This window comes from Curcuma longa, chromosome 3 (assembly GCF_044706935.1).
Source record: "Curcuma longa cultivar G26 ecotype Majalengka, Jawa Barat chromosome 3, ITB_CL_G26_1.1, whole genome shotgun sequence".
NCBI lineage: Eukaryota > Viridiplantae > Streptophyta > Magnoliopsida > Zingiberales > Zingiberaceae > Curcuma > Curcuma longa.
Window position 1 is genome coordinate 14,539,712 of NC_133863.1, and position 15,075 is coordinate 14,554,786.

Genomic DNA, 15,075 nt, shown 5'->3' on the forward strand with positions numbered 1-15,075 from the left:
ACGCACGACCTGCAACATGCACGAACACCGTCCGTGCGGTTCTCGATTTACACCACACCACACTAGACATCATTTGCGCGACATGATGTTGTTCGTCTCATGACACGCAGTTAACACAGGGAGATGTGCATTCCATGTGGAGTCCGCATTCCTAAAAACCTTTATATTGAGTGATACAAAGTACAAAATATCGCTAATGATGACATAGAATAAGTACAAAAATATGATAATCTCTACCTCACATTATATGGGTGAAATTCTTACCCCCTAAATGATAAAAAAAAAGTAAATATAAAAAAAAAATCTCAACTCATACATTTAGATCGACAAGATCTGCTCATGGAGAGCATATATAAAATCTCAATAAATAAATTTAATAAACAAATAATAGATAGAGAGGCAACTTTTGCAATTTAAAAGAAAGTTTACACAATTTAAACCTCGTGAGGTTTTCCATAATACTATATTTGAATAGGAATGGCGACTTATTTATATAAAAGGAATCTCCAAAAATTATATAAAAAATTCTTTTCAATATCGTCAAAAATCAACTTTAAGTGGATGACAACAATCAAGTTTTGATTGACTATAACAAAACTTGCTCAACTAGTCAATTAATCAAGGCCATAACCCACTGTATCCATATAGCTTTCTAAATTTATTTAACGGATAGAATGAGAGACTAAATCGTCCATCTCTAATATATACCCGGAGCAGTAAGAGAATTTTCAAAGAACATCCATGAGATCGTTATCTGATTTTGGACGTTACGTAATATTTCTTTTCTTTCAATCATTTCTCACAGCAAACTGTTTACTTTTTAAAGGGCGATTTCTATAAAAAAAGGCATTTATGTTCATAGTGCGGAAATTCTATTCTATACTGGGAATTACAATAAGGGCATTACTAACTGTGTAGTTGGAAGAGAAATAATTGCAGAGACACAATAAATTGCACTTAACCATGTTATTAGCTCTAATCTAACTAGATCTGCAACAAGTTATATATCGAGCTTTCATTTTTTCTCAACCCAAAAATATAATCGGAAGAAAAGCAAATTGCAGAAAATGATCACATTATCATTAAATTACTCACCTGGAACGGTCATATTGCCATCTTTGTTTCCGTAGTGTAGTAGTTTATCAGTGCACATTCTAATTGACACAACAAGCCAATTAGACATTATAGCGTTGATGAGGAAATAAAAATTATGCTGATAAAAAGTAACAGGGAATAAAACAACCAGCTAAATGTAAGTATTCCAACAAACTTAAGCTCATTTGTCGATAACAATTTAAAAGTCAAGACTAACAGGAACAACTAAAATCTGGTAATTCGAAGTGCTAGAACACCCAAAGTCGTAGAAATGAATAAAGAGGTAATAAGAGAAGTTCGAAAGAGGTGGAACCAACACAAAGAACTGATTACAGGTCTATCACGCGGGAAAGCTTCTGGATACGATTCAATAGGAAGTCCCCTTGCTTGATAGTTGCCTGGTAGAGTGCATTTTTAGCATCAGGTCTGTTGGTTTCCAGAACACCAGCAACCTTGTCGATCTTGCAATGCAGTTTCCCAGCAGCTATGAAACGAGATAATTCCCTAAATAAATGGGAACAAACAAAATGCATCATGCTCAGTGGAAGTTAAACTGGTGTTTTCATAGAGAACCATCAGCAAAAGGCATCATAATTAATAAATATCTTCATGAACTTTCATCAAATAATATTGTCGAGGTATACACAGGTTCCTTCTCAATTAAACAAAAAACATTATCCAGTAGGGAACATTTCAATTTGCTCTTGAAAGGTTATCCAATATCGACTGGAGCCTGGAGGTTTGCAATCACTAATCACTGCCCTCATTCATAGTCTTCATCAGATGTAGATAAAAATGTCACATGCACGAACAACAAAGTACACTGACACATATTTGACTGATAATATTTGTTGCAAACAAGGGCCTAAATGTAAATACCATTAATACAACCTACTTGTAATGTGCATATTGATTAATAATATATACAGATAGAGAGAGAACTACCTAAAGTAATTAATCCAATTTTCCCCTTGACAGTGGTAGTAAACCCTAGGTATCTCATCGAATCTCTCCCCTTTTCTAATTGCACCGATCCTCTTCCTTGCCGGAGTTGAGCCCCCGTCACCCATGCCAAGTCCATTGACTTATCCTGAATACCAAAACAAACATACCACTGTGACTCTGAGCTCTTACCTCTATCTTCCACATCTAACCTCAGCAGACACATCACCACTGCCTGAACGTCTCAAACTTAATCCACAAACATCTAACTGTACGCATCTTTGTCCAGGAATCAATGCCATCATCTCAAGATGCAAGACACACTTCAGAAGCACTGCCCATGATCATGAGACCTCTATATGGACGTCCCTGGCTAGCAAGACAACTCTGCCTCTGCAGATTGGAGCCTCCATTCCAACAAGTAGCCAACAACAGGGCTTCAGTGTTATTCTCTTCTGATGATGCAACACTCTTCTGGTGATGCAACACCCAGTTTGTATCCTGCCAACGATGACCAAATTGCGACCACTTTTCATAGCAAACCGACCAAGAGAGCAGATCATGCTGGATCCTCAAAGCTTGCTCCTTAAGGTGCAGATTCTGCTGAAGAAAATGTAAGGAGAAACTTCACCCTCTGCTTGCAAAGGCTGTTAATGTCACACCCCTAAGCAAATAAGGAGCAGAAAGCAACAGGTTTTTGCATGAATAACTTGTTCCCAAAAACATAAAAAGGTTATTTTCTTGGTACTATCTTGTTTGGTAAATCCTCCAAAACTCTAATTTTCTTTAAATAAAATGTCTAATTCATCTACTACCTCCTCGATGCCTCAGATTATGGTTTTTTGAGCCATTTGGCTCAATGATTGCCACAGTGAAGTTGAATTGGAAGAACTGCACTTCATAGGTTGGAGCAGTTGCAACAGTTAGTTTGGTTTATGGATCAAGATCAACTAGAACACCTCACTGCTCAAGCAACTGAGATTTTTTGGGTCAAACAGAGCTGCATAGGAGTGAATTACTGGCTCCGTTTATGCACTACTCTGAAAATCCATTGATCCTAACCTGTTAAGCATCTCCCAACGACTCACCTGCTTCGAGACTTAGAAATAGTCTATGGGCTTATTTCTTCCTCCTCGATCCTGTTTTTTATTTGGACTTCCCCATCATTTTTACAAAGGCACTAGAAAGAGTCCAAGTTCGCATTTACTTTATAGTTATTTATCATATGCTTCATTATCACTTGAAAAATTCTACTTTTCTGTCGCTTTAGCTTCCCTCTTTTCATAAAAATGTCTCAGCGGCCAATTGCATGTCAGTTGGTGTTGAGCAATTATCAATGAGATAGATGCTCTCCCCCATACCAGTATTCAGAAACTTATTCCTTTCCGTCAAGGGAAACTCACAATGGGTTGTAAGTGGGGTTTTAAATGCACTTCCGATGGTATTATGGCCCTTCAAATCTCAATTAGCGCCAAGCTATCAATGAGATAGAGGTGCCACTGTAATGGTACTTGGGAGCTTGTTTTTACTCTCTAGGGAAGTTTACAATGAGTTTTAAATGCTCTTGATGTATTGTAGATCAACAGTTAAATGCTTCTCTGATGGTCAAGGGATATTGTCAGATTTATGGTGCAGATTATCTGGACACATTTTCTCCAATAGCCAAGAGATCTTCAGGTTGCATCTTTCTAACCTTACCAATTGTCACTCCTTCATTAGCTTAACATAAGATCCTATTCCTTCATGGTGATGATGCTAATATGGAGCAATCTCGAAAGTTTTTTACTCAGAGGAGACTGACTGAGTGTACAAGGTAAAATTATTGCATGAATTAAAAAGCAATCTATGAGTGCTTAATTCAAAAATTTAACTCTTCTCTTTTTTGATATGGCTTGACCAGAATCACAAAAAACCACTAAGTATTTACCTCATTTCTCATTCAGGAAGACATCCTTCTTATTGTCTTCAATATTATCATGATTGGTAATGATTCCATTTTGATCACACAACAGAGAAGCCCTCTATCAGCATTCTTAGACTAAAGTGTTCAGTGGCCTCAAGTGCTTCCATAGTATAAAGGTTGCTTGTTCAAACAAAGAAATTTCTCTCTTAGCAGAAGAATGTATTTCATACTGAAGAAGTTGGTATACTGTGAACCAAACTAAGAGGCACTCTTATGCATCCTAATGTCATATTTATACCAAGTCAAAAGGACTCACTAATTGATCTTTAAAAGCCTGATAGAGCACTAAACTACTTTACAGTCATCGTTAAAAAAAAACTTTCTCATTTACAGTCAGTAGGATAGGATCAGTAAGACCTACACATTTCCTTTCATGATCATTAGGAAGCAACTCTAAAAATTCCATTGCACCTCAAAAAATGCTCTAAAAAGAGCGTCATCTTGTTTCAGAATCAAGATCATCGTTAGATTGAAGGGTATAGTAATGTAAATGGAGCATGATAGGCAATCCAAATCAAGCTACTGCTTTCTTCTATAAGGCAACTTGATTTCCTGGAAATACAATATGCATACTCTTGTAGCCAGATCAATTGCAAGGCAGATATGGAGTCATAGAGCTAATAGCATATGAGCTTATCTGCATTAAACAATTGATTGACTGGATTAGGACACATTCCTGTAAAGCTGACTACTATGCCAATGAGGCTTTTGTGCACATAGCTTTCTGTTATGGGTATTATGATCTGGCCCATAAAGACCAATCTCAGATTGGGATACGTCAAACAAAGATGACTTGTCTCAACACGTGGCACAGGCAGAGGGTCTCCAGTCTCAGATCGGGATATGTCAGACAAAGATGACTTGTCCCAACACGTGGCACAGGCAGAGGGAGACCCATTTGGTGCGGTTGACTTGATCGGTTGGCTGGACTTAATCGGACACGTTCGACCCATTTATAATCCCGACTCGACCACTCGAACCCAGATCCATCTGATTTGGCTGTCACCATCAAATCCAATATGTCTCATCACCGCCGTCAAGCAGTTATAAAACATGACAACATATCTCCAGATAATATTCTCCTTAATTACCGAAAGACGTCTCCTCTGACAAAATCACGGCGTAAATATTCTCCGTAATGAATGACGATGAGGGGATATTCCATATCGCGGAGGATCACGACAAGATATTCTCCATATACCCTGACAACATATCTCCAGATAATATTCTCCTTAATTACCGAAAGACGTCTCCTCTGACAAAATCACGACGTAAATATCCTCCGTAATGAACGACAAGACAAGCTAGTATCATTCTCTCCCCTCTTCGTCTATATAATTCCCTGATATTTCATGTACAGGTACGCAATACCAAGAGCATTTACTTCTTCTGCAACTACTTTTCTTTTGTCGTCGTCTTCTTCTTCCTCCGGTAACTGACTTGAGCGTCGGAGTGGTCAAGCCAGGGACATCCCTGGTCTTCCTTCTCAGGCGTTGATGTTTACAGGTCCCGGGGTTCATCATCTTCTTCCTCCTCGCGACGTCCCTCATGGTGCTGCGTGGCGGGTGACGCGTCCACAAGCGATCTCAACAGGAACATATTTTGGCGCCGTCTGTGGGAACTTCTTTGTCCTGCTTTGAGACGTGTCCATGGGCGATCCCCCTAGACCAGCCCTCTTCGCTTTAACGGAAGAAGAACTCAACTGCCTGATGGCAGTTGCGGTTCAAGTTGCTTCACAAAACCAACCCTTCGTCCCAGCTCCGCCCTACAGGATACCAACACGATCGGCAGAGGTCCCTCAGATTCCCACGCGAAGACCTCAAGTTCCAGCAGAGGCACCATGGGCCCCTCTGGTAAGGCCCGTTGCATCCAGGGAGTCAGTGGCGGAAAGAACTCCTCCTAAAGACTCGATCAGGAGTAAGAGCCCCACGGAAAGAACTCCTCCCAGAGACCCGGTCAGGGGTAAGAGCCCTTGGTTGGGGGACAAGGGTGCCAAAGGCGAACCTGACAACTCACCATTCACTAGACGAATATTGGAGGAGGAGCTGCCTCATCACAGTGTAACAAAAAGTGTCATCAACTGTTATAAAGCTAACCTTGTCTTGATCTTTTACAACCAGAGGTAATTGGTGATAGCCTTGATAGACATCTAACATATATATATATATTCACATCATGTCGTCGAATCAACCAGCTGGTCAATTCGAAACATGAGATAGTAGTCCTTGGGGCAGACTTTGTTGAGATCCCGAAAGTCCACCAAACCCGCCATTTGTTGCCCGGCTTAGGCACCAGCACCACGTTGGATAACCAGGTCGGGAAGTGCACTTCCCGAATATGTCCTGCTTCCATCAGCTTACGGACCTCCTTGCGAATAATTTTGTTCTGCTCGGGGCCGAAGTGCCTCCTCTTCTGCTTGACAGGCCGGACACCAGGAAGCGTGTTGAGGCGATGAACAGCAACAGAAAGGGAGACACCTGTGAGGTCGGTAGCTGTCCAGGCAAACACGTCCCGATTCCGAAAAAAGCACGCGCAGAGCTCTTGCTTTAATTCTACAGGCAGGTCAGCAGCTACTTGTACCATCGTTTCTGCTTGATCAGGACAAACTTGCAATAACTCCTTGTCTTCAATGGCTAAGGAGGTCGATGCCTCTTGTACAGAGTGTATTTCCTTTTTTTGGGTACTTTGTTGCTTTCTGACTTCAGTTTGGACCATATCCACGTAGCATCGTCGAGAAGTGAGTTGATCTCCTCGAGTTTCACCAATCTGCTCTCCGACGAGGAACTTTACCTTCTGATGATAAATATAAACCATTGTTGAGAAGGCACTCAGAGTTGGTCTCCCCAGAATAACATTATACACCGAAGGAGCATCCACGACGATGAAGAAGGTGCGCCGAGTCCGTCGTAGGGGTTCCTCGCCGAGAGATATGGCAAAGTTGATTTGCCCAAGGGGGCGCACTTCGTGTCCTATGAAGCCGAACAAGGAAGTTGCCATGGGTTGTAAGTCGGCTTTGTCTATTCGCATTTGATCAAAGGCCTTCTTGAAGATAATATTGACAGAACTGCCCGTGTCCACGAAGACCCGGACCACATTATAGTTGATTATAGTAGTGTGGATGATCAGAGCGTCATCATACGGGATCTCGACTCCTTCCAAGTCTTGGGATCCAAAGCCGATCATGGGGTTGCCCTCCCTCGGTCCCGTGCCAACTCCACCAACTTCGAACTGCTGACTGTGAGCCTTTCGAACTCGATGAGAGTCACCATCTGTAGCTCCCCCGGTGATCATGTGAATGTCACCTCGGGGAGCGTAACCTTGATTGCCTTCCCGACCTTCAGGTTTTGCTTGTCGTGGCCCTCGAGAGGTTCCGGGCCGAGCCAGAGGAGTAGATCGCCGAGGAGATCGGTCCCGCTTATGGGTGGGCCAAGGTGAGGGCGGCAGTGAGCTCCGAGGAGGTCGGCCAACAGACGATTGTCGAGGCCTCAACTGAGGTTGTCTTCTCCAACGTTGTTCAGCCGCTTGGCGAAGCTCTCGGACATACTGATAACACTCATGGGTATTATGACTTCTGGACTGTTGGTAGGCACAGAAGCGAGGTGGCCAATGAGCAATTCCGGAGGGATGAGCAGGTCGCGTCTCCATCGTCTGGATGGCTTGATGATTAATCTTGGAGGACGTAGCACGAGCTCCCAAGTCGGGTTCTCTCAGAAGCTGAGGTGGCAGTCTTCGGTCAGCCCGACCCACCATAGAAGTGTTACGACTTAATACGACATGCTGATTAATGTCAAGATTCCTTCGACAAGCGGATTGAGCTTCCTCCACATGTATATATTTGATTGCCCGACTCAATAAAATGTCAAAGTCTTCAAGGGGCTTCTTGACTAAGGACCTGAAAAAATCTCCCTCCAACAATCCTTGAGAGAAAGCACTTACCAGCACCTCCGAGGCTGTAGAAGGTACTTCTTGTGCTATTTGATTAAAGCGATGCAGATACTCCTTTAAGGATTCCTTCGGCTTCTGTTTGATAGCAAAAAAATCCATAGCCGTCTTGCGATTGGTCTTACTGGTAGCGAAGTGTCGCAAGAATGAGGTCTTGAATTCAACAAAAGAGGAGATGGAGGAAGGAAGTCTATTAAACCAGCATAAAGCCGCCCAGGCTAAAGTTGTCAGGAAAACACGACACTTAATGTCGTTAGTGTACTGATGTAACAAGGCCGCATTCTCAAAACACCCTATGTGATCCTCTGGGTTAGTAGTACCGGTGTAATCAGCTAGCTCAGGAGCTCTGAAATGACGAGGCAACTCCTCCTCCAATATTCGTCTAGTGAAGGGTGAGTTGTCAGGTTCGCCTTTGGCACCCTTGTCCCCCAACCGAGGGCTCTTACCCCTGACCAGGTCTCTGGGAGGAGTTCTTTCCGTGGGGCTCTTACCCCTGACCGGGTCTCTAGGAGGAGTTCTTTCCGCCGCTGACTCCATGGATGCAACGGGCCTTACCAGAGGGGCCCATGGTGCCTCTGCTGGAACTTGAGGTCTTCGCGTGGGAATCTGAGGGGCCTCCGTCGATCGTGTTGGTATCCTGTAGGGCGGAGTTGGGACGAAGGGCTAGTTTTGTGAAGCAGCTTGAATCGCAACTGCCAACAGGCGGTTGAGTTCTTCCATTAAAGCGAAGAGGGCTGGTCTAGGGGGATCGTCCATGGACACGTCTCAAAGCAGGACAAAAAAGTTCCCACAGACGATGCTAAAATATGTTCCTGTTGAGATCGCCTGTGGACGCGTCACCCGCCACGCAACACCACGAGGGACGTCGCGAGGAGGAAGAAGATGATAAACACCAGGACCTACAAACATCAACACCGTGAGAAGGCCAAGGATATCCCTGGCTCGACCACTCCGACGCTCAAGTCAGTTACCGGAGGAAGAAGAAGACGACGACAAAAGAAAAGTAGTTGCAAAAGAAGTAAATGCTCTTGGTATTGCATACCTGTGCATGAAATATCAGGGAATTATATAGACGGAGAGGGGAGAGAATGATATCAGCTATTCTTGTCGTTCATTACGGAGGATATTTACGCCGTGATTTTGTCAGAGGAGACGTCTTTCGGTAATTAAGGAGAATATTATCTGGAGATATGTTGTCAGGGTATATGGAGAATATCCTGCCGCGATCCTCCGCGATATGGAATGTCCCCTCACAGTCGTTCATTACGGAGAATATTTATGTCATGATTTTGTCAGAGGAGACGTCTTTCGGTAATTAAGGAGAATATTATCTGGAGATATGTTGTCATGTCTCATAACTGCTTGACGGTGGTGATGAGACATATTGGATTTGATGGTGACAGCCCAATCAGATGGATCAGGGTTCGAGTGGTCGAGTAGGGATTATAAATGGATCGAACGTGCCCGATTAAGTCCAATCAACCGATCAAGTCAACCGCACCAAACGGGTCTCCCTCTGCCTGTGCCACGTGTTGGGACAAGTCATCTTTGTCTGACGTATCCCGATCTGAGACTGGAGACCCTCTGCCTGTGCCACGTGTTGGGATAAGTCATCTTTGTCTGACGTATCCCGATCTGAGACTGGTCTTTATGGGCCAGATCATAATACCCATAACACTTCCAATCCATAATTTCATAAGAGAATAAAACAGATAAAGAGAGATTATCCCTTCATTAAAGAGAAAGTGCAATTGGAAGAGATCATCACAGCATTTGTCAACTCGCAAGCACACTTGCTACCAAATCATAAGTATACATGTAACAAGCTAAGGTTTCATAATATATTTGAACCAACATGAGGGAGTCTTATGAAACTAGGGCCTAAATTTAAATACCATTAATATTGGCTAATGTTTACTTTGATTAATATTACCAAATAGATAGAGAGGATTATCTTTGGTAATTAATCTAAATTTCCCCTGACAATGTTATGTCAAGAACCTCATAAAAACGTGATTGAGGCACAAAGTGATAACGCATCGGGCAAGTTGAGTAAAAGTCTAACGTGGCAAAATACCAAATGAGACTATGAAGAACAAACAGAAACTATCTAACATCATCATAAAATAGAGTATAAAATGTAAATTTTGAGGCCATGATCACCAAAGAATAGAACAATCACTTACAGATCGATGAAATCAACAGATACTCCAAAAGCTGTTGCCATTGCTTCCATTGTCACACTCTTGTAAGATTCAAGGAACTGAGAATAAACTACCGTGCGAACTTCCCTCATGTAATACCGAAAATGAGGTTGTAAATACCGGTCAAACTTTATCTGCTCAGTTAGTCCAGCTGAGAAGCAAATGATCATAATCAAATAAGTATTGGTTGAAGGAGGAAATGGTTAGAAACATACTAAAAAAAAAGGAAAGCATTGTCAATGTAGCCCGCAATGTTCCTTTTTTGTGATCAACAATGTGAATATTTTAATAGATTTTTTCCCCACTGAAATTGAAGAAAATTTGATGAGTTATGGACTTGGAAAATACTTCAACATAGTTGTATTATAAAATTTAACAAACAAACAACTTTATTTTTAAAAAATTTAAACTTTAAGTGAGTCAGGTTTACTGATTCAATTGAAATTGCATAAATGCTTGAAGGGATGGAATTTGGCACCACCTTTGCAAATAACTGGATATACTAAATTCTAATTTCAACAATCAATAGGTCCAGAATCACAGTACGAAAAGAATGGCTGGGGTAGTGAACACTGAATAGTAACATTAGAAGGCCACATGTGTAGACGAAAAATATGAGAAAATATATCTACCTAGTAACTCAAGCAACAAGATGAATGATTGTCAAAAATTAACAACAATTCCAAGAGATGAACTTGGTGAGCACTGTCCAAATGTGGCTAGATGCTAATCGAACTAAACCATGAGCATGTGCAAAATAATACAAGCAAGACATCAAATTGAGTTATCTTTGGCATACTGTTTAGAAGACAATAATTTATCCACTTACAGAATGCAGAAAAAAATGACTTGTACTGGCAGCCATAAAGGGAGTTGAGGAATTCAGATAGATGAGGAATTTTGCCAATAACTGTTAAAATTTCAGGTGCATCAACAACCTGCAGATTATTCGTTGAAATTTTAGCTAAATACAAGAAGCAAACGAGTAAAGCTCCTTGACAGTGCAAATACCTTTTGTTTAAGAGATACTCTGTCCAATGATATAATGCTTGTGAGAACAGTGTAGAAAATGAATGTATCATAAGAGAATAGCTCATAAGTTGTGAAGGTTGATATTGAATCCAAAAATAAATTGGCTGCTTTCTTAAAGTTACGGGTAGACATGCAATATAAACCTTCATATACTTTTAATCGGTTCTTCCTCTCCCAGTCACCACCTTCTTCAAATAGTCTGTCCAAATTATGTCCAGTATAATTAACTCAAGCTTCTCCAGATCAAACTAGAACTAGAAAATTGATAACTTACTTCTTAGCCCTGTCAATTGACCTAGAAATGAGATCAAAATCCATGTAGAAGAAACCAAGTTGCAACGTATAGAAGACAAGGTCCATCTTTTGTCCAATAGCAACTGTTTTTCCTTCAGTTACTTTAAGCTGTTCTAATGCCTTCTCCTGTAGTTAAAAGTTTAACATCATTTTTTAATACTATACATGTAACATTCAATAACAAATTCACATTCAAAAATCATAACCATAAGGTACCTTGTCTCCAATCTGAATGTAGAACAAAGACTTAGCTAAATGAGCTTCACGTACTTCACTTTCTCCTAGATTCTCTTCAGCATCAGCAATCCTTTCTCATAATAAAAGCACAATGTTATTGGCATGTTATATCATACCCAATGGATTAGAAACAAAAATTTACTCCTACTTTAAGAATATTACATATGTAACAAGGGCAAGAGTGCAAGTGACAAAATTCTGCTTTTAAGAATTATTGTATAATAATAGGACAACTAAAAAATATATATTAAGAAAAACATTCAATGCCGGTCCCAAGTTCAGATGAAAAGGTTGAGACTTGTGTTATGCCTAGACAATCGGTGTCAAATTTGTCTAAATCTACGAACCTATTGTCAAGTTAGGTTGTCACCTAAAACTAAAGCGAAGGGCCTTCAACACCCAGGTACCTCCATATTCAAAGTATGGACTAGGAGATTGCCCAAAAAAGTGACTCATCAGATTAATACCCTGATGTGATGCAAAATAACTAAGTGTTTTGGCATTATTGTAGTAAATAATGTCTATTATACGAAAAGGTTAGCAACTTGCAAAATAGGGCATTTTTTGGAAAAAAAAGGGACTACAATTACTATATGTCATGACTAGGAAAACAAATAGTGTAACTTTCTTATAGAAAACAAAATGGGATGGAGAAATAACTAGAAAAAAATCAGTAATATAGGTTTTAATGTAAGCTAGAAAGGCTAAATATAAAAAAATGGAGTAGGTATTATGTTAGGTTTTCTAAAAGTATGTGCAAGTATGCAATCAACCATTACATAGCACATATGTGATATGTGGGGCAAGTATCAAAAATATTATGATTGTTTTCATATAGATAAAACTTGCAACAAGGTCCATAGACAACAATTTGGTAGGTTTTAGAGAAGAAAGGAATATCCGATAATTATATTGATATGACAAAGACATGTATAATAATGTTGTTACTAGTGTTAGAAGCATCGGGAGCATGACAAATATTTTTTTCTGTAGTTGTAGATTTAATCAAAGGCCAACTCAAAGTATAAATCTCTTCACGTTAGTACTAAATAAACTAACCAATCTAAACCTCCTTAGTGTATATAAGTCGCAAGCAATATCATGTTGATTGATCCAAATGTAATTAGATCAAATTTGAAATTGTAATTGTGAAAAATAAGTTTTAAAACAAAAGGTTTTAAGATAAGTAGAATGAAAATTGAATATATGAACTCTGGTTTCGGAAGCAAGAGAAAATTGATGAAATGGTCAAGATGGATGGATATGAAACCCATGAAAGAATTTGTGTATCTCAGACTTATTTTTCAACAAAAACAGGGCACAGAGTATGGTATAATTAACGGGATAAAAATTGAGTAATTAAAATAGAGAGAAGCTTCCTGAGTCTTATGTGATTGTTGTCTCCCTTTAGGTCAAAAAGAAAAGTATATATACAGTACGATTCACTATAAGTTTGAATCAGTGTGTTAGGTTGTTTAAACAAAATCATGAATAAATTAATGCAATACATAAAGAAATCTTAGATAGACACGTGGGGTTATTAGAAAGTATAAAATAAAGATTCTAATATTTGAGAGTTGTCAAATGTAGCTTCAATAGGTAAAAAAATGAGAGAAAATACATTGAGATTATATGAGTATATTTAAAGATATCCAGTAGATTTTATAACTAGATACGTTGAATTTATTAAAATGGAAGGTTGAGGGGCAAGTGAGACCAGAAAATACTAGACAATTTAATAAAACTGATTTTATTAATCTGAATATTAGTAATGACATGACATTGCATAGAACTCAATGACAATAAAATTCATGTGATCAATCTCAAATAATTGAAACAATCATAGCTGATGATGATGAATGGGACAACTAAGAAGAGGAATTGAACTTTCAGTAACCAAATTCTTTTACAAGAATATTATATAATTTATGTGACCACTAACAGGGGAGTTGAGTTGTGAGTATCCAAATTCTACCTCAAGTGTATTAATTCATTACAACTAACAGGGGGAAATGAACACAATAATATCTAGACGGGGAGTGCTGAAGTTAAATGAAGATTCAAATAACACCTTTACACAGAATAGTTATCCAAAGCCCATATTACATGGTGTCCAATTATTGGATAGTTACTGTAATATACAGAAGGTCAAACATGCAGCAAAACTAGATCTGATTAATGATATTTGATATTTTCTTGATGCACCGTATATTTTTCAATTGCTCTTAGCTTTCTTTTTCAAGCAACAAAGCTCAGGCAGAAAATAATGTCTCAATTGTCTCTATTTCAGTATTAACAGTAAAAACAAATCTAGATAAGCGTCTGAAGAGGTATCTAACGTCAGTCAAGCCACAAGAGAATGGTCAGACAGAAATCGGATGAGACGAAGATGATATCTCCCTGCTAGAAACGGCTAGGTTTAATCTCGTGGATGTTTGTCTGCAAACTATGATTTTAGCTTCTCTTGCTTAAGTTAAAAATTCTTCTACCTGTTCTCTGACACTAAATATCATCAAACTAGTATCGATCTGGTCAATGTTCCCCAAATCATATAGCATATAGCTCAAGGATAAAGTTAAAACATCTAAAAGATTCCATCAGGGTACAATTAGTAGAAAAACGATAACAAGAAGAAAAATCAAATATTAAAGAGCAACAAGGAAAAAAAATATATCACTTTTCATCAAGCTTCTTTAGCTCCTCCTCGATTTTCTTCCTCATTGAATCGAGCACCGCGGCGTCTATCTCCAGCACCGAGGCGGAGGCGAGCGACTCATAGAGGGAGGCCATGTCTGTTAGGGCAACAATGGAGTAAGATGTGAAGAAAAAAACAGATAGAAAGCAAAACAAGGCGAAGGAGTGCGTCACTTCGAAAACGGATTGAACAAAAACGATCTCTACGTTCGCAGACGCGGAACCCATTACCGTTTGCCCGGACGGCATCGAGGACCTCGCCGCGGAGGCGGACCTTCTCGATGTCTTCGGTATCGGGATGGGAGAGGAGGAAGAGTTTGTGAGCGAGGGTGAGGTGTTGCTGCTGCGTGCCTTCTTCCCCTTCCATCTCCGCCGCCCTTGCTTCGCCTGCTCCTCCGCTTCCGCCTTCTTCCTTTCCTTTCTGTGATTCGCTTGTTGCTTGCAGCTCAAGGCGGTGATGATGAACCAACGAGATGTGGGCCGTTGGATGGATTATATCGCTTCCGCATAGGGTTCAAGGTGCGGTCCGGTTTAACTCGAGTTACGATTGGTTCCGACCTAATTTATATATTTGGTTGATTTTCTTTAACGCCCCTGTAATTTCTTTTTTCTCATGAAAAAATCACAAGGCATTTAATTTGTCCCATATAATTGAATTATAAAAAATTAATA

At 39.9% G+C, this 15,075-nt stretch overlaps 1 protein-coding gene across 1 annotated transcript; it reads right to left on the bottom strand.

Annotated features, from left to right (window-relative positions):
* Positions 1 to 1,224: 1,224 nt before the first annotated feature.
* On the bottom strand, positions 1,225 to 14,857 carry LOC141824044 (26S proteasome non-ATPase regulatory subunit 6). The gene is made up of 8 exons (XM_074711276.1): positions 14,635 to 14,857; positions 14,387 to 14,501; positions 11,689 to 11,779; positions 11,453 to 11,598; positions 11,158 to 11,377; positions 10,976 to 11,084; positions 10,129 to 10,297; positions 1,225 to 1,599 (listed from the first exon to the last, which is right to left on the bottom strand). Exons 1-8 carry the CDS (start codon positions 14,768 to 14,770, stop codon positions 1,425 to 1,427), a joined length of 1,161 nt encoding a protein of 386 aa, XP_074567377.1. The 5' UTR covers positions 14,771 to 14,857; the 3' UTR covers positions 1,225 to 1,424.
* Positions 14,858 to 15,075: the final 218 nt, after the last annotated feature.

Coding starts and splice junctions, on each gene's coding strand:
- LOC141824044 (XM_074711276.1), bottom strand. CDS start 14,770: ATGGAAGGGGAAGAAGGCACGCAGCAGCAACACCTCACCCTCGCTCAC. Junction 11,085..11,157: donor GAGTATCTCTTAAACAAAAG/GTATTTGCACTG, acceptor AATAATCTGCAG/GTTGTTGATGCACCTGAAAT. Junction 10,298..10,975: donor GTCATTTTTTTCTGCATTCT/GTAAGTGGATAA, acceptor TTTGCTTCTCAG/CTGGACTAACTGAGCAGATA.